This window comes from Xenopus tropicalis, chromosome 5 (assembly GCF_000004195.4).
Source record: "Xenopus tropicalis strain Nigerian chromosome 5, UCB_Xtro_10.0, whole genome shotgun sequence".
In the NCBI taxonomy this organism is placed as follows: Eukaryota; Metazoa; Chordata; class Amphibia; order Anura; family Pipidae; genus Xenopus; species Xenopus tropicalis.
The window spans coordinates 91,702,777-91,723,200 of record NC_030681.2 but is presented as its reverse complement, the minus strand read 5'-3'; the positions used below and the strand labels follow the sequence as shown (position 1 = coordinate 91,723,200).

At 37.4% G+C, this 20,424-nt stretch overlaps 2 protein-coding genes across 3 annotated transcripts in view; both read left to right on the top strand.

Moving 5' to 3' along the window:
- The first annotated feature begins 1,102 nt into the window (after positions 1–1,102).
- On the top strand, positions 1,103–4,675 carry LOC100487882 (titin). The gene is made up of 8 exons (XM_031902723.1): positions 1,103–1,146; positions 1,256–1,324; positions 1,674–1,829; positions 2,117–2,233; positions 3,032–3,154; positions 3,822–3,974; positions 4,264–4,392; positions 4,573–4,675. The coding sequence occupies exons 1-8, from the start codon at positions 1,103–1,105 to the stop codon at positions 4,673–4,675; spliced, it is 894 nt and encodes a 297-aa protein (XP_031758583.1).
- A 9,333-nt stretch (positions 4,676–14,008) lies between these two features.
- Positions 14,009–20,424, top strand: part of LOC100487726 (CD109 antigen) — a 47,277-nt gene continuing 40,861 nt past the window's right edge. For both annotated transcript variants that reach the window (XM_031902628.1, XM_031902627.1), the window contains exons 1-6: positions 14,009–14,197; positions 15,987–16,147; positions 16,566–16,594; positions 17,182–17,412; positions 18,735–18,860; positions 19,859–19,898. In XM_031902628.1, coding sequence (XP_031758488.1) covers positions 14,124–14,197; positions 15,987–16,147; positions 16,566–16,594; positions 17,182–17,412; positions 18,735–18,860; positions 19,859–19,898 — 661 coding nt within the window. In that variant the 5' untranslated portion in view covers positions 14,009–14,123. The remainder of the gene's footprint in view (positions 14,198–15,986; positions 16,148–16,565; positions 16,595–17,181; positions 17,413–18,734; positions 18,861–19,858; positions 19,899–20,424) is intronic.

Genomic DNA, 20,424 nt, shown 5'->3' with positions numbered 1-20,424 from the left:
ATTCAGCAGAATGATGGTGCTGTAAATGAAATCAAGAATGATCTGAAATATACTATTCCAGTAATTGTTACATTGTCGATGCTGTTATTTCCTGTGCTTGGGGCTATTGCATGGTAAGCTACTTTACTTGGGAAATTTATTTTATTAGAAACAGGAACCAAAATAAATTTATTTAAATTATCTTCTGTCTCTGTAGGTTAGTGTATGTAAAGATTATGCAGAAAAAGCATCCGGCTAATGACATAGAAAACCCACCAGTGACAGCACAGTCAGAGAAAGATTCTCCAACACCTGAAAACTCTGATAGGTTTGTAAAGCTCAACTAACTTTTCATTTATATTTATAGGCCTAACTGCTTTTTTTCAGATTTATGTTCATGTAGATATAGCCCTTATTTAGAAACACATTTAAAAATAAATGCATTTCTTGTCTCTATTGCATGACTAGGTCATTTTGCTATTTTTTATCACAACCAAATAAATTCTTATCCAAACATTTCAGTACAATAATGCCCACTAGGCAGAACTATAATAAAAACAATTTTACAATACCTGCTTTTATTTAAAAGCAATAGATTGCATTTTGTTGTCTCTATCGCTTGCAGAGCGTGCCACCCTAACTTCAGTAAACTGTTCTTTTCTTTAGTTTCTTCAGGTGTCTGTTTAAAAAATTGAAGCAGAAGATGAGAAAGAAGCAACCAGTTACTGACGTGGAGAATCCGCCAGAAGTAGCTCAGTCTGAGCTAAAACTTACAGGAGCTACAAGCTCTGATAGGTTTGTAGCATTAGTAACTTTATTGCTCTAGTTAAGCAGCTTGCATTTTATTTATTCCTAAATTTACATTTAATGGCTTAGCTAATTATTAGAAAGATAATAGATTTCTGTCTATACATATGTCCCTTATTTAGATATAGTTATCAAATTTACTTTATTTTTCATTGTTGTTAAAAATGTTCCCATGGATTATTATAGCCAGAGAAAGCTATTTATTTTTTTATTATTGGACATTAATTTGACTACCAGCTGCCATACTGTTCATTATTGCCCAGTCAATTACAAATTAAAAAATACATTGTGTTTTAGCTATAGACAGCCAACTATAATGAACAATTTAATAGCACACTTACTTATAGTTACCAAGAGATTGTTCAGTCTCTAACAGAGGGGGGTACCTACATATCAAAAGAAAGTTTCCACATAGTTGATAATATACACATGCACTAGAATTCAGTGTATCTTGCTTTGTTCTCTTTAGGTCTGTGAAGAAAAAAATTAAGAAGAAAAAGAAGAAACCACCAGCAACAGCAGATAAAGGCCCTGATAGGTTTGTACCTACATTAGAAGGCCTAGCTTACTGTATATATTGTGTATTTTTTTTTAGAAAACAAACTTTTACCGAAACAGTGACTGGTCATCGCACCAACCAACACCTACAACTTTGTGGAATTACCACAACCATTACACCACCATTGCCACAAATTGCTAATCTTAAAAAAATATATGCTCCCATACTTTCTCACTATATTATACAACCCCTCTTAATAAAAGTATTATTTTCTAAAAAAAAAACCTTTGGTACTATTCAACTCTCTTTTCAACTGATGTATTATGCATTCCACAAAACAAAAAACTAAAGGTGTATTGATGATCTTTATTCTTTCATTTTTTTAAAGGAGAAAGCTGGGGGAAATTACAGAAGAAAGCAAAGCTCATATAGAAAGTCTTCCAGAGCCTGAAAGTGATGCTTTGTTGCCGATCAACACTTTCAGCTTTCTGGAATCTCTGATGCCATTACATGAAGCATCTTCTAAGAATCAGAAACATAAAAAGTGAGTTTGCTATACATAATACATAAGTTCATGTATTCATTATGTTATGTTTTCAAAATAGTGATAATGTAGCAATTTATAGCAAACAATAGATGTGGAAATTGATTGTGGAATGAGTAGAAATTGGAAAGATTATAAAGAGGGGCAATTGTAATTATAACAAATAGTGAGAATGAATATGTAATTGGTAGAAATTTCAGTGCACAGTCGTATCCCATTGCAGCTCTACTTTGCTTGCTGTTTAGGTGTTTTAAGAAGTTTGTATAACCTTGGATTGTTTTGTATAGGGTACAACATTCTATCAAGCTTGAAGAGATTATAGATAATAAGGAAGACACAGAAGGCTTGATGAAGCAGTTGATGGCATTACAGAACAAGTCACCAACTGCTAATAATCTCAAAATGTATGTATAACACATCCCAAAATCTATATAGCAACATCATTTTTACTAATACAGATTTCACTGATTTTAATGATAACAAGATGTGTAGCAGAATAGTACACAGCTGCACATTTTTGAGTAGCACTAAATACATATGCTTGTTGTTTTTGGTAATGTTAAAGGAACAGTAACACCAAAAAATGAAAGTGTATAAAAGTAATTACAATATAATGTACTGTTGCCCTGCATTGCTGCAACTGGTGTGTTTGCCTCAGAAAGACTACTATAGTTTATATGAGTTAGCTGCTGTGTAGCCATGGGGGCAGCCATTCAAAGGAGAAAAGGCACAGGTTACTTAGCAGATAACAGATAAACCCCCATTATATGGGGGTTATATATACTAGTTATCTGCTATGTAACCTGTGCCTTTTCTCCTTTTTTCCAGCTTGAATGGCTGCCCCCATGGCTACACATCAGCTTATTTATATAGTAGCTTTTCTGTAGCAAAAACGCCCGTTTTTTGCAAAGCAACAGCACATTATATTTTAATTACTTTAAAACACTTTAATTTTTTGATGTTACTGTTCCTTTAAAACTAAGAATCACATAAATTAGAAATTATAATCTACTAAATTAGCCAATTATAGATATCCCCTATGCATTATTTTCCTGTTTTGTCAAACAAGACAAACATATATCGCACAACCTTCCCTCATATTTAAGACCCTAAAACTAATGTAACATAATTTCTTACTGTATTAAAAACTATTAAATAGATTAGATAAATGTCAGAAGTGTAACAATTGTTATCATTTATAGTTCGGTGCACTATGAACGAATAGAAGAGACTGATAGTAAGGAGGAAGATGCTCCTCCACTGCAGATTGAGATGGAAACTACTTCTATCCCACTGCAGACTTCAGAACCCTCAGAACCTGAGAGGTGAGTTGGCTAGGCTACGCCAAAGTATTACATCATTTAAATAAAAAGGAATACACATAAAGTTTTATTCATGATTTTATTTTTTGTTTTGGGGCATTTCTAGGTTTTGCCATCAGCAATTATTATGGGTTAGAATTGAAGTAGTTGTTGGGAGATAAATTTTGGTAATAAAGACAGATAAACAACGGAGATGAGTTTGCAAAACCTAGTCTAATCATATATGACTACAGATTAGTGTATGGTAATTTATCACTGTATTAAAAAACTCCTAAAGTTATTATCTACCCACTCATATTTGTAAGACTTGAATGTTAAACTTTGGTGTGTAAAAGCTTGCAAGTTCATTTAAAAGTCAATAGGAATTGTCCTAGCAAGAAAGTTAAGCAATGTTTTTCAATTAAATTTTTTAAATTTTTTTGGAGTTTTTTGGATAAGAAATTTTTAACAAATAAGATAACATTCGAGTTTGGTAAAACTCAAGTTCATTTGAATTAAAAATAAAGCCTAAAATTAACAAATTAAAATTTTGATTATTAGGCCTCCCCTTCTGTTTCAGCTTTTCACTCATTCAGGTTACTCTTTACTTCTTTTTGAACTGTCAACCATATTTATAAATGATTATGTAATCCAAAGGGCTAATGATTTGTGTATGTTTCTGTTTGTACAGGATAGAGAAGAGTGCAGAAACGGAAACAGCTCCTAGTAAAGGAAGCCTTCCAAAACCTGAAAGTGAGGCTTGTCTGCCACCCAGTGCTTTAAGCTTTCTGGAACAGTTGAAGGCCTCATTTAGAAAGCCTTCTGGGAATCGGAAACGCAAAAAGTGAGTGTAACATGGGTTCTGCAACCTCTGCATAGCAAACTTTTAATGGTGATAATGTAGCATTTAATCACAAAGAATAAATCTGAAATTTGGGATGTGTCAAACTAACTGATAAGGAGGTAGCAAGGGCAGAAGACAGAAAGGGATGATGATTATGGATAACTTGAAGTTTGCATAGTGAGCACATAGAACCCAACAGCATGTATAGTTTGTTGGTTATTTAAATGATTCAATTCTGCACAAACCCAGATAAAATACTTTTGCATGACACACTTTATCATTTGAACAGGGTACAGCGCACTATGATGATTGAAGAGATTATAAGTGATGAAGAAGACACTGCTGAATATACTGAAGTCTTCTTGAAGCAGTTAAAGGACGTATGTAATGAGTCCCCAACTGCTTATGACCCAAAAATGTAAGTATGCTACACTCAAGCTCTCTACACCAACATGCATTTGAGTGTTGTGTAATAATGAATTCAGTTTTCATTATTTATGCTAACTCGGTGCTGTAAATGCATCTTTCAGAATAGAACTTTACCAAATATATTTGATTAAGTAAAAAAGAAGACTTTAACACCTTTTCTTGTCCACAGTGAAGTGCAAATTTTGCAGATTGAACCGAATGAAAACATCTGTAGTGAAAGTGAGCTACAAAGTGTTACTTCACTAGAACAGTCTTCAGAACCCAAGAGGTGAGTTTGCTAAACTCTATAGCCCAAATCATTATATAACTTATTATATAAATTCAGATTTCATCAGAAAATAATTTTAAATGTTATTGGTAGCAATGTAGTTCACTGTTGCACAGTGACATCTAGTAATCATATATATATAGTAAATAATGTACCCTGTTGTAAAATATAGGCATTTTACATGTCAACTAGGGGTTCCAAGCCCATTTACAAGTCACCTTTTATACAGATGCGTGGAATTCCGATATGACTCCTCACATTTTACAACAGGGGGTGCATTATTTATTATGGTACACAAGTTTTAGTGAGTACTACTGTCACTAATGTGACACTACTGAGCACTAATTATAACTGATGACATCACAAAGCACCATTATAAAGTTATAACTTGCAACATATTAATTGCTCATGTGTATTATATGTAGTGGATAATGTACCCCCTACCGTAAATTTATAGTCACTGAGGAGTTATGTGACCATATAAGAGAAGAAGGCCGCTGGCCGATTGCTTTTATACAGGTTACATAAACATATTTTCTGGTTTTTATTTATGGCTAACATGGTACAAAGACTTACTACATTAATACATTTGGAGGCTCACAGCCTTACTTAAACCTTTCACTTAAAACACTCGTTTGTTAGCTATCGGTCACACAATTTAACCAATTTAAAATTAAATACCAAGCTCACCAGCTTAATTAAAGGAGAAGGAAAGGCAAAGTCACTTGGGGGTGCCAAAATGTTAGGCACCCCCAAGTTACTTTAATCGCTTACCTTTTACCCCGGGCTGGTGCCCCTGTTCAGAGAGAACAGCACCAGCCCGGGGTACCTGCAGCGCTTCCTTTTTCCTGTATCGCTCGCGCGCATGCGCAGTAGAGTGAAAAAGCCAAACTTTAACGGAGAAGTCCGCTTTTCACTCTAATGCGCATGCGCCGGTCCCAGGAATTTGCTGGCAAAACGAAGCAGGAAGGAGGAAGCGCTCGCTACAGGTACCCCAAAACTTTTAAAACACTTCAGGATTTACTTGAATAAAGCTGTTTAAATCTTCACTGCTGTCCTGGTGTCCGAAAAGTGCATGTCTAATCATGTTTAACGTGATACAAAACTACTAGGAACTTCATTTGATTGCTTTATATGTTACTCTGTATGCCCAATGTATGTAACCCACTTATTGTACAGCACTGCGGAATATGTTGGCGCTTTATAAATAAATGTTAATAATAATAATAATAACAAACCCAAAGGTTATGTAATGAATCACATGCAATGAAAAATATTTAATATTACAACTTACAACTTATTACAACATTTTGATATAAAACAGTGAAGTGCCATTGGCTTATCTTGAACAAGCTGAAGACACCTGTGTTGATAAGGAGGACAAAGCTCCATTGCGAGAGGACCTATTTTTCTATTTCTTATTATCATGTGCTAATGCAGTGCAAAATATTTCTCAGCAACAGTCGTGAGAACCAGAGAGGTGAGTTTTATAAATAGAAATCATTATATAATTTTTTCATTTATTTTTAAGTAATTTTAATCATAAAATAATGCAATTGTTATTGTGTTGTAAACAGTGAATATATAATATATAAAAATATATAAATATATAATGTAGTGAATATATCTTTCATTGTTCATGCTAATGGCAGGAGGAGTGAGCAACTGTTCAGGCAGTAATGGAAAAAAGAGAATTTTTGTAGTTCTAACCTAGATTTAGTAATTAGGATTTGTGAAAGAATATGGTTCATTCAACATATGAGAAACTACATTTTCAGAGCATTTTGAACTATTGAGATGCAATACCTTTACAATTTGGACACTTTTTTCTAATTTGCAGAGATGTGTAACCTGTGCATACCGAACCAACTGAAGACACCTGAATTGATGAATAATTTTTGGACTTAATCTTATAGCCAATAGAACCGTAACTACAGGTTTACAGAACTAGAAGCTAATATTTATTGGACTTCAAAGTACAAATTGCTTAATTTTGAATAATGTTGTTATCAATTAAGTTTATGAATAAAAAGTTATGTTTATAAAGTAAATTGCTTTTGAAGGTTTCCATTTAAATTAACATATTAAATGTATATATGGATAGATCTTTGTTACTTTGTTTTAGTTTGTTGGGAAAATTACATTCAGCAATATTTTGATCTCCCGAAATTTAAGGGGATTTTTTTTTATCACTCTTATTTTTAAAAATATTCTATTTTTTAGATACACACTAGTTTAGCTGCACATTACCAGTGCTAAAAGCTTTAGTGTCCTCTCCTCAGCCAGGGGGTCACCCCTTCCCCTGTGTGTGTGTGACACACAGAAAGCCAAAAAAGGCTTTCATACTATTGATACAGCCAATCAGATCAATGAAATACAAATGAAGCTAGAGAGGAAAGGCTTGTGTAGAGAAAACTTTTTATATGTATAAATATAAAGTAGCAGCACTATAGGGGCCTATTTAATAAAGGAGAAGGAAAGGCAAAATCTATAAATGATACCATTCAATAGTGCTACTATTGTTAATGAAAAACGCTCTACTTTTGGCTCTCTTATGGCAAGAATAACTTAGTAAAACTTACTAAGTTTCAGCTTGCTGTAGTGAATGGTGCCGCCATCATGGAAGTTGTATGCCCACTTCCTTTTCTTCAGTGCACTACACTGTGCAACATTCCTCCCCCCCCCGCTTCTGTTTATAGCATGTCACCATAGCAACCGGATGCTTGCTTATGGTGCGCACTCATAGGGGCCGGCTCAGAGCCTCTGATGGAAGGGGAGCGCGCCTGCTTGTGCGCGCTCACTGAAGAGAGACTTGTGCATGCGCCGCCTACAGTCCTGGTCATAGTGTCTGTGCAGGAGCGATGCATTATGGGAATCCTCTTTACCCAGCTCAGTGTTTTTTTTTCCTGTTTGGCTTCTGATCATCTGAACGAATATGGGGAGACTTAAGGGCACTATTGAGACAACTGAAGGTATGCCTGCAGCTTGAGATTAACTCTTTACTAGCCTTTCCTTCTCCTTTAAAGTACGACAGGTATGAAATACAAAAAATTTGTATTTGATCGCACTGTGCGTATTTTCTGCGACTTTATTAACAGAATCTTCCATTACAAAATCACTAGGAAGGGCATTCCACAACTTCACTGCCTCAAAATGAAAAACCATCTATGCTGCTTCAAATGAAAGTTCTGTTCCTCTAATCTAAAGGGTGTGCTGATGCCCCGGCGACCCAGACCAGACCCTTGCCGGCGCTCCCCCTGCCCGACCGCTCCTTCCCTGACCCGTTAAACTTACGTGCTCGAGGGAGGACGTCAGGTGGGGGGCCGGTAGGCCCCTCCACCCCCACAGTCTGACCCTGATCATGTCCCCTTGTGAGCACTTTTTTCCAGAGAGTACAACCCCAACCATGACAGTCTAACCTCATAGTTTACCTTTTCCATCCCATTTACCAGTTTAGTTGCACATCTCTGCACTCTCTCTAGCTCATTAATCTCCTTGTTAATTAAGGACTGCATACTCAAGTATGCACTGCATACTCATCCCCCCAAAACACTACCATTTAGTTTATAACTTGGTTATATTTTTTCTACCAAAGTAGTTTTGTGAATTTTCCCCCGTTTCGCAAATTTTTTTGTGAATTGTAAAGGGACAGATTTGCCCATGACTAACCTCCAGGGCTCAGGCTTGAACCTGCTCTCCCTCTCTGCTCTCTGCTCTCCCTCTCTTCATTTTTGAAAAAAGACATACTGGCCAGAAGATGTTACTAATGCACCCCTACTATGTTATGTAAAGTTAAAATGTTATTCATAAATACAGTGCAGTGTTCAAAGTGGGATTTTCAGAATCCTAATTGCAATGTTTTTACCCACAATACAAAGTATTAGCAGCAATGTGGGGGGCTGTGAATACTTCTGTATATGAGCCCTTTAGACTTGTGCATTTGCAGTATTAAATAAGTGTATGATTTTAGTTTAGTACTTTAATTTTTGTTAAAGGGCCATAAGCCAAGATATAAAAAGCTATGGATTTAGGCCAAAGTAAGTTCTGTTGTCACAACATGCATTACAGACACCTTTAATCTGCAGTGAGAAGGAAAGCATTACTGAAGCATGCAAATATGTCTCTGATTTTTTTTGCATTTGGCAAAATGTTCCACAAAACACCCAGGAAATGCCAAAAATAAGCAAGTGTTCAAATTAGTTGATGCCCATAGATATTATTCTAGTGTTTGCATGGGCTTTCTTTGGCTGCATGGGCTTTTCTTTGCTTGCCTTTTACTCTCCTAAATGATACAGACCAATTCATTGACTCCTGATGAAGCTAATTTTTGTCTGCTTGAGAGGAATTAAACAGCTTCTGTAAAGTGATATGTAATATGCAACAAAAAACCCACTAATGTACTCATATGATGTCTTACTCATCATTTACCATTGTTTTTCTAGTCCCAATGGAAACTGGCTAGCTATTGGATAACCTTATTAGGTCAAAATAGTTAACCTTTTATTTGTATAGGATCCCATGAAGGTTAATACCCCCTATCTTAAGTATAGGGGAAAAAGCTTATTTCAAGGTTAGGTAATATACAGTGGCTACACTGGATGGGAAACTTGAATTTTGGATTAATTGTTAGACCTGCTAGTGTTGTAATCTGGAATTTACAGGTAAAACAGATAGATCTGATTCTGTTACCTATTGTTATGGCTGTTGCCTCAAACAAGAATCTTTAATCCTTGGTATTAAGAATACAGCCAACAAAAGTAAAAAATAAATATATAAAAATAAGCTTATTATGCAGCTGAGTGCCAAACCACAAATAAACTCTTGCACTTGCTAAAGCTTGCCTGTGTTTTCATTGGAATTGTACCGTAAATGTTCCCTTAAATGCATGCAATAAGCAGGGTCGGACTAGACCGTTGTCCCCTGGCCCACAAGGGTTTTAACTAGTATCCCAGTGGGCGAGTCCGACCCTGCCAAGAAGTCATCTAATTCTGGTAAACAGTAAAATGCAAAAAAAAAACAGTGCTTGAGGTTTTATTGTGTGAATATTACCTCCCATAAAGTTAGTTATTTTTTGGGGCAGTGTGCCCACTGATTGCCAGATGTGCTCATTGGGCTACGTGTTTACCAGTCCTAATCCTAAAGTATCCTAATAAGTCTCTTAATTTAAAAAATAATAATAATTATTATTATATACATAAAATAATTGATGTTGGCCGGCCTTTTACATACACTAAGGGCCTCATTTACAAATGTAGCATTGCTCAGTTATGGATGCAATCACTGCGCATATCAACACTATTCATTAATGAGCTCAATGAAGTCCATCCAGTCAGTTCCAATAAATTGCAAAAGAGTGCAGCTACTGGCATAGGGTAACCCTGGACTTACCACGGAGAATGGGCTTTTATGTTAATAGGTTAGCAGGCATTTCACCTATATAATCAAAGTTGCCCTGTATATGGTGATATGTAGATGTGTAGTTGCCTGTGTCCACTCACTGTAGGTGCCCTATGTGTCTTTTTTTTTTTTTTACAAATTTTAAGAAAGACTATAAATTATAGACTTATTTAATTAATTGGTAAAACATTGAGATATATATTGTCCCATACTCCTACTTTTTATCTATGAGCACTGGGTTTTGCTTGTGTCTTTTTTAGTCCATATACTAGTATGCATTAATTCCTCTCCCACTGTTACATACACGCTGATATGTGACATATATAATATACCTTATGTTGCACTTTTGCCTGGGACTTATTGGTATTGATGATTCATCTTGTACTGATAAAGGAAGACCCCTACCAAAATTTCAAGATATTTTTAGAGAGGCTTTTAATGCAGCTAACATTGTCAGGATTGTGGATGTATATAGCCTTGTGCCATCCTGCTGTTGCACATTATCTTTAAAGGAACAGTAACACCAAAAAATGAAAGTGTATAAAAGTAATTACAATATAATGTACTGTTGCCCTGCATTGCTACAACTGGTGTGTTTGCCTCAGAAAGACTACTATAGTTTATATAAGTAAGCTGCTGTGTAACCATGGGGGCAGCCATTCAAAGGAGAAAAGGCACAGGTTACTTAGCAGATAACAGATAAACCCCCATTATATGGGGCTTATCTACTAGTTATCTGCTATGTAACCTGTGCCTTTTCTCCTTTTTTCCAGCTTGAATGGCTGCCCCCGTGGCTACACAGCAGCTTATTTATATAGTAGCTTTTCTGTAGCAAAAACACCAGTTTTTTTGCAGAGCAACAGCACATTATATTTTAATTACTTTAAAACACTTTAATTTTTTGATGTTACTGTTCCTTTAAAAATAATAGCCATTCCAGGGAAGGAAAGTAAATCACTAATGTTTAGGGTAACTAGATGTATAATATGCAATGTGGATCACTGAGAAGGGGTCAAAGAAAGGATGTAAACTCAACTTAGTCTATGTACATAAGCATTGTAAGCTATGGGTACAGTGAGCTACATAATTACCTTTGGAACAGTGGATATTTTAGACTAAAGAACATTACAGACTATAATCATACCTCCGAATCATCCCACTTTTCTTGGGACAGCCTGCTGTTCCAGGTTGTAGTTTAAATGTTGTGTTGCCCTGTTCATTCCATGATAGCCAGGGGTTCCAGAGTCTGCAAAGCAGAGGGAGACAGACAAGCAGCATGGGAAAATTAGGATAGAATAAAACTTTGTTATTGATAGTCTGCTTGTAGAAGTGTAGGTAATGCTTTCACTCAATTTCTGCATTGATTTGACTGGCATGTCTACAGTTACTCTAGTTCTCATTGGCCCTTTTTACAGTGATCTTACTGGCTTGTCTGGGGCTAATGGAGTGTTCATTGTTGATTTCTATGGTGCTCTAATTAAGGCCCCCTCAAACTTCTCAATGTGTGGAGGGGGGGCCCAAGTCCTGAAGAGCCCCCACTGCCATTGAAGTCTGAGGAGACCTCTATAAGTGCCTGCTGCTGCTTCCTGGTCACCACTGTGTGCTCCTTGAAGTGACATCACATGACATGCTTGCATCACGTCACTGCAGCGGGTGGAGTGGCCGAATAGCCACTCCCTTTGTCCTCCCTCTTTCCACCCTTGGCAATGGGAGGCAAAGGGAATAGGGACACACACAGGATGGAGGCGGAGGGAAGGAGGACAAAGGGAATAGGAGCGCTGACACACACAGTTTGGAGGCGAAGCCCGCAAAGGGGATTGGAAGGGAAGTGTTAACTGGGGGCATCAAAAGTTCCTCTGCAGGGGGGCCCCACAAACTCTAATTACGCCACTGGGCACATCTGAAATTAACTTGCCTGTCCATTTAATTAGTGATTATACTGACACGTTGAAAGTTAATATGCTAATTATATTTTCTCTGTAGTAAGTATACTACCACATCTGGGGTGTGTTTTAGTAAAATGTGTGTGGTATGTAGGGGTGTGTCCTCAAAGTGGGTGTGGTGAAAACATTTTGGCCACTCTGCACGCGGCAGAGCTTTTTGGCTATCATTCTATTTCTTAAATTATGGGAGTTATGTAATCATACACTTTATTCAGTGTCCCCACCCCAGGCGTGAGCTCTTGCTCCCCCCTCCACCCCCACGCCGCGTAGCACACCCCCTCCACTATTGCACACAGCTCAGGACAGGGGAAGCAGGAGGAGTGGGCTGGGCCGGCAGAGGCTGCAGGGCCCACTAGGGCCAGGACCCACCAGGATTTGGCCCAGTGTCCCACTGGCCCAGTGTGACACTGTCTTTAATGTAACATAGCCTAGATGAACCTTTCAAGCATGCATGTAAACATTTTAATATATATATATATATATATCATAAAATGCAAGACTGTTCCTTTTTAATTCTTTATGTTGTTTGAGTATTTTGTATGATACAAGACCATGTCATGAATTAAATAAATCTAATGTTCAGGGTTGGAAATAGGAGTAGGTAGCAGGGGAACCTGCCTAGTGTAGGGATCTCCAAAGCTGGGCCCCTCAGGATGGGTTCCCTTAGAATAGGTCCCCGAGGATGGCACTGGTATTGGGACACCTAAGGTGGTCTTAGGAAGGCCATTAGTTAAAAGGGAGTTCCCTGTAGTTCAGGCGGCAAGTGGTGTGTGGTGTGTTAGGTATAAAAAGGGAAGACTCCCAAGTTCACCAGGTTTTCTAGCCTGGGACCTCCCACTGTGAAGAGGCACACAACAGGCTAGTGTTTAATTAGTAGTGGACAATAAAAGGTCATTCTAGGAGTGACAGATAGGATAGGTTAGTTGGGCATACATAGCCCCAACAGGAGCCAGAGGGGTTAAGACCCCCCAGCATTACATTGCTGGAGTCAGGGGGAATAGTGGTCAGTAAGGTGGAGATTCCTAATCCAGGGGTGCCCAGACGTGAGTACCGGGGTGAGGCCTCAAGGGGGTGTCAACCTGGTGAGAGTACCGGGGAGAGCCCTAGAGAGGGTCTCCTGGCGAGAGTACCAGGGGAACTCCCAAGGAGGGTCACTTGGCAGGAGTACCGTGAGTAGCCCCAAGAAAGGAGAAGTTCTCCCGGAGGGAGAGTGTACCCTGAACGGTACGTGTGTTGATCCTGGATATCCTGTCTGCCTGAAATAAAATAAGTTCTGCTGGTTTCACATCATACACGTGTCCTGGTCTCTTCCTGCAAGAGGGGATTCTAAACTGCTCGGTAAGCGGTTACCCCAAGGTAAGGGGCAAGGTACCTGGAGTTGCAGGGAGTCCCAGGAGTACAGCATAATATCCAGTTTCCCAGGGAGGGGAGTGATAGTTTCACCTATACCTACCCTGGGTGCAGGCACACCATACAGAAAAATAAAGCTGTTCCCCCTTGTAAGCGGGGGCTCAGGACTCCTGTAGTGCCAAGAGTAATACAAGTAGCAGCACTGTCACAAAAAGTGGGCTACACTAGGGACAGCTATTTTGGGAAGGGGCTGAGAATCCAGAAAATATGTTCATTGCAGTATGTGTAATAGTGTGGTGGGACCAGGAGGGGGTGGCATGTCCACTTTTTCCCAAGTAACTGAAGTACAGTATCTCATATGACACCCCTTTAATTCTTTAAAACCTTTTCTTTTTCTATGGTAATACAGCAGTTGTCTGTGTATTAAGTGGCACTTAAGCAGCTTGACTAAGATGGCATGAATACAGTGGCATCTTCTTTCATATTGTTATCATTCAAGAAGGGAACGTGCAGCATAATTCAGGGTATAAGTAGCAGTACAAGTGCAATAGGATGCAGGAAATGCTTGTGGCTAGCTTATACAAGTGATTTCCCTAAAGTTTCTGTACTGATTCCTCAACAGGGTGTGTACTACTCCCACAGAAAGATTGCTCATCCTTTCACATATATAAAGCTCCTGAGTCCAAGATAGTTGTATCCAAAAGTCTAGCAGTTATACAGTGTCAAGATATACAGACTGGTGTCAATTCAGGGGAAGGCAGAATGCCTGTGTTGTGGCCTCCATTTGTGAAACACGTTATTTGTTTTCTTTTTATCTTGCATTGTTCTGATGCTCGGTAAGTCATTTTTATATTTGCAAACAGAAAGATGGCATGTCAGTATTGTTATAATGTCATAATATGTTTTAAGCAGAGAGCAGAACATCTTTAAATTGTTCTGTTTTTAAAACAATGTCAGGGTTTGATTTCATTCAATAAGGGGATCCAGACACTTCTTTATTTACAATGTCATGTTTTCTGTATTATTTTGAGTTTAATAATATATACATTAACCCAATATTTGATATTTGGATAATATATGCTCTTTATTACTTTTATTTGTCTTTGGGAGAGAAACACACAAAGATAAAATAGATTTTATACCCAAAATTTAAATTTTTCCTAAAAAAGTAACATCCAAATGTACATTTATTCCAAATAACAGTTGTTTTAAAGCTATTTGTAATGTAATTGCTATTGATTCTGTATTTTTCGATCTCTGCAAGATGCAGAGAGTGGGGTCAACTGACACTTGGGCTGAGGATGCCTGTGTCCTGCTACATTGTTTCTGAAATAAGAAACAGCAGTGAAAGAAGGAGACAAACATTTTAAAATAAGACATCTTGACTAAGGGCAATAGGTACCTTTAACTGACCAAAAGACTCTTTACAGTGAATTACTGTAATTCACCGTTACCTTTCCCTTTGCCAAATAGGTGGTTCTGTCTTCAAAGATATAGTTGATATACTGAAGTTAGCTTGAGAACAGAATCCATCTGAATCAGGGGGGCCGGTGGGTGAATCTGTACACACAGAATGCTTTTCTTATCTCTAGTCAGCCCTGTTGGTAATATGTTTGATTATCCAGGCTTTAAATATTAACTGATTCAGGACAAACTTTCACGGGTGACTTCTGGTACCTTAATAGTTGGATCACCACATCCACAACTCAATACAGAGCTACAATGCTAATTTTTCTCATACAGGTATCGGATCTCTTATCCGGAAACCCATTATCCAGAAAGTTCCAAATTACGGAAAGGCCATCTCCCATAGACTCCATTTTCATCAAATAAGTCACATTTTTAAAAATTATTTCCTTTTTCTCTGTAATAATAAAACAGTACCTTGTACTTGATACCAACTAACATATAATGAATCCTTATTGGAGCCAAAACAATCCTATTGGGTTTAATTACTGTTTAAATCATTTTTTTAGCCGACTTAAGGTAGGAGGTCCAAATTACGGAAAGAAACCTTATCCGGAAAACCCCAGGTCCTGAGTATTCTGGATAATGGGTCCCATACCTATACTACCCATTGGAGCCTATGAAATGAGGCAGCAACAAGTGTGATATTGAAACATTGTCAAAAATCGCAGAGGGAGAGATTCCATAATATTTCTGCCAACATACACGACACCTGCCTGCCATCAGAAGTTGCAGCATGTGACGTAAATTAATGACTATTGGATCATGTTATCTCGTCTAGCATCCAGCTGAGGTTTTGGCACAATATTGTTAATGCAATAGTACTAATAAGGTAGTCTAGGCTAAATAAAACATAATACGGCACTATTTACCTTAAACCGAGTCTTCAATTTATAGACTGTAAATACAGCATATATATACACAACACTGGATTCGTTTTTTTATCCTGTATAATTATGGCTTTTATCAATATGGGAATGGCCAGGACAAGGGTATACCCTTTGTAGTGGATTTGCAAACCATCTAAAGTCTGGGTTTGCCTGTGTTAAACTCTCTCTGTACTTGGGGCACAACACAAAACATAGGGAAATAATTTCTTGGCTAGACTGGTATAAGATTGATCGCTGATATAGTAAATTGTGCATATTTTTTTTTTAGTCCATCATATATGATTTCAGTGCCTACTTTTGTTATCCCTGGAGTCAGTACAACACTTGCTGTTCACTGGTTTGGCCAAAATCATTCTGAAATTACTGTCACTGCTGAAATTTGGGATAATGGCATATCATTGGCAAATAGCAGCAAAGTCTTCCAGAAAGGTGAGTTAATGTACCCTAACAGCTACTTGTCAGGAGAAAGCATCTATGTGATTTTTTTAGGCATAATGGGCAATATTTAGTTGGAATAGGTTTATGTAAGTATTTAACTAATAATAATTCACTTGAACAGTGTGGATACTTTGAAATCAAATCTAAAGATAATTATTGATAGACCTGGTCCTACACTAAACATTATAATCATATTGCTCAGTGCTTTCTAGAGAATTTGCCTATCTTAGTGGCACACAATAAGGCCAACTGGCAGCCTCCAGCTATATTAGGCCTTTTCTCTCTAGTCTTAGTTTGGACAACAGCAACAATAGCACTTTGATAAAAGAGTATGTTATTATACACTTGCCTATTATAGTACTAGTAATAAGGAATGTATGTGTCATATTAAACAATTTCTTTGTTACAGATATTCTTGGATTACTCTCCATACCTCCAGTAAGTATAAGGTTGTTTGTCTGTTCTTATTTGCCAGAAATCTGAAATATACTAATAATAATATGCACCCCTGAACTTCCAGAAGTTTTACAACAGAGCGCCCCTTGAGAGAAATATTTGCTGCTTTTAAATATGAGAGTGGCAGAGACAACTGCATTGTACATTCTAGCTGATCAACCAGGGCCAGACTGTGCCAAACATAGTACATAAGGCTAATGCCACAAGGGGAGGTTTATTTATCAATTTTTGAATTTGTGAATTTTAACTCAAAATTTTAGTTTTTATTCATTTTTTTGGATTCTTAATATGTATAAATTAGACATTCCAGTTTAGCGTTATTCGAAATTTTTTCTTTCCAGAAACCTTGCATTTTAGTATCACTGAGAGGTTACCAGAGGAAAGGGTCTATTTTTGAAAGGGTTAGTGTCCCTGACAGTACAAAAAAACAAGTTTTTTTACTATACCTTACCAAAAGGCTGGCCTCCCACTGATTTTTACTTTTGCCCACAAAGACTCACCAATTCCTCCCAATGTTATTAATTGTTTTTCCTTTACTGTTTAGAAATAACTTGTCTCTTTTATTTCAGCTTTCAGTGATTTCTTCTTCTGCTTCTTATTTAATCCGGGTGTATGGAACAGCTGGGAATGAACTGCTGTTCTCAAACAATTACACAATGCAACTGGAGACAAAGAATGTATCTTTACTTATTGAAACAGACAAAAGTGCATATAAGCCAGGACAAACTGTCAAAATCAGAATCATCTCTATCCGCCGTGACCTGAGGCCATATAAAGGACTTGTTAATGTTGTCATACGGGTATGCATTACTGTGTTCCTCCAGTACTTAAAGGAACAGTAACACCAAAAAATGTATATATTTGAAAGAAATTAAACTATAATGTACTGCTGCCCTGCACTGGTAAAAGTTTTGCGTTTGCTTCAGAAACATTACTAGAGTTTATATAAACCCTGGTGTGTAGACATGGGGGCAGCCATTCAAAAGAAGAAAAGGCACAGGTTATATAGCAGCTAACAGATAAACCCTGTAGAATACAATGGTGTCTTATCTGTTTTCTGCTACGTAACCTGTGCCTTTTCTCCTTTTTTCCAGCTTAAATGGCTGCCCCCATGGCTACACAGCAGCTTATTTATATAAACTATAGTAGTGTTCCTGAAGCAAACACCCCAGTTTTACCAGTGCAGGGCCACAGTACGTTATATTTCCATTACTTTAAAACACTTTCATTTTTCGGTGTTACTGTTCCTTTAAGCACTTAAACAAAAGTCTTCTGTTGGTTCACCTGCATTAAACAGTACTTTATTCATCCAAACCATTGCTCAACAGATATTGTGGACAGAATTCAACTATTGCACCACTTATTGCAATGTAGCACATTGGCTAAGAACATTTCACACAAAACACCTTCTGTAGCAATACTTAATCCCTATAGACATAATCTCTGCCTTGCAGACCCTTACATTTCATTTTATGGCAGTGCTGGCCACCTCCACAACATATTGTTTTATTCAGCAAGTCCTTGCAACCTTGGTGAACAGCTGCTCCACTAAGTTTTTTTCTGACTCACCTAGCACCTCAGTGGGAAGCACTGCTGCTTTGCAGCGCTAAGGTCCTGAGTTTAATATCAGTCAGGGCACTATCTGCAAGGAGATTGTTTATATTGTCCCCGTGTCTTTGTGGATTTTTCTCATGGTACTCCGGTTTCCTCCCACACTCCAAAAACATATTGGCAGGTTAACTGCATTATTACGTTTAGTCAAAATACTCTAACATATCCCTAACATTAAAATAAGGGGCTGATATATTAATGGTCTTTATGGAATCATGAAATACAGATCCAGTCTACATTTATAGACATTGGAAAAAAATCAATGCTTTAAAAAAAACCTGTCTACAACCTTGATCTTTTGTGGTCTGAGGTATTGAATTTCTGGAAGGCTCAGAAAATGTTAAGTATAGGTTTTATTAGAATCAATTTTAATGTGATTGAATCAATAGATTTTTTAGTCAACTCAGTCAAAATTCAATTGATGATTGAATGTCAGTGATGGGGAAAATGTTTTGTCTTGCAATAAACACAGGAGTAGATTTTTTTCTGACGCTAATTATTCCAATGACAGGACCCTAAATCGAACATTATAAAGCAATGGCTGCAACGTAAACCTGAGCTAGGAGTTATCACAGAGGAATTCTTGCTGTCGGTCAATGCCATGGCTGGTACCTGGCGAGTTCATGCAGAAACAGATGTAAGTAGAAATGTAGAAATATTTAGGGGCACATTTACTAACCCACGAACGGGCCGAATGCGTCCGATTTTTTTCGTTTTTTTCGTAATGATCGGTATTTTGTGATTTTTCGGAAAATTGTTGCGACTTTTTCGTAGCCATTCCGAAAGTTGCGCAAAATCTGGCGATTTTTTCGTAGCGTTAAAACTTGCGCGAAAAGTTTCGCCTTTTAAGTTTTAACGCTACGAAAAAATCGCCAGATTTTGCGCAACTTTCGGAATGGCTACGAAAAAGTCGCGTTTTTTCGCGCAAGTTGTAATGCCTACGAAAAAGTCGCGTTTTTTCGCGCAAATCATATTGGTAACGAAAAAGTCGCGACAATTTCTGAAAAGTCGCAAAAAATACGAAAACGTCGCAAAATGTTCGTTTTCCAATCGGAATTTTTCCAATTCGGATTCGTGGGTTAGTAAATGTGCCCCTTAGTGTCACGTTATGATTCTATGGTTTGAGATATGTTCAGTAGAACAATAATAAATATTGTAACACTATGAAAGAGGAAAAGAGGCTTTTTGCTGGTTAAGCTTCATATATCCATATCATTCTTGCTTATAGCCATGCATTTTAGACTGATTCTGCTTGCAAATAATTTGTTCATTATGTATTATCCCTAAAAAGTAGGTTGGCCATGTGAGTAGTAATGTCTATAACTTATTGGTAGATTGCAGGCATGGGTGGAATTTAAGTAGATTAATTGTTATCTGTTTGAAAAGAAAAAAAAAATCCAATTAATACATGTAAAATGTAAAGCGAATTAGTCTACATTTTCCCGATATCACCCACCCATAGGTGGGGATATTGGGAGAAGATCCGGTCACTTGGCAACCTCGCCAAGCGAGGGTATCTTAAACGTATATGGCTACCTTTAGAATACCATTGCATACTAAAATGTTTATTTTATGTATATTTTACATACTTATGTATTTTAATGCCTAACATTTTATTATTTTGTATTATATTAGATGACTGAAAACATAGAAGAGATCTCTGTCATTCATTTTGGTAAGTAATCCTTTTGCAAGGTTAGGTTTTAAGCAGTTAATCCAGACTGTAGGTTTTTAACCACTTTTGTCCTACTTGACTTACAAAATGTATCCAGTAGTGAAACACTCACCAAGAAGATGCCCAATACAATAAAATATGTATATCTTAAATGTTACATTGATAGATCTCGTTTTATACATATGTTCTTGTTTTTTTTTATGTGAAATCACATTGTATGCACTAAAAACATGGCTACTGCTGGACTTCAGGTTGCTGATAAAATTCATCCTCAAGATTTTCATGTCAGATTTGAAAGGTCCCTTTCTGGCAAGGAGCCTGGCCTTTTATTTCACCACCTGAGATCAGGCCCTTTTAGTAGCTACTGTTTCAGTGTGCTAACAAAAATTTAGAAACAAAACCGCAAGGCATCGAGGTCGACAAGTGAGTGGATCATCTTCCGATATCCCTACCTACGGGGGGGCAATATTAGGCTAATTCGATCTTTGGCCCTGGGGCCAAACGATCGACTTAGAATGGTGGGTAT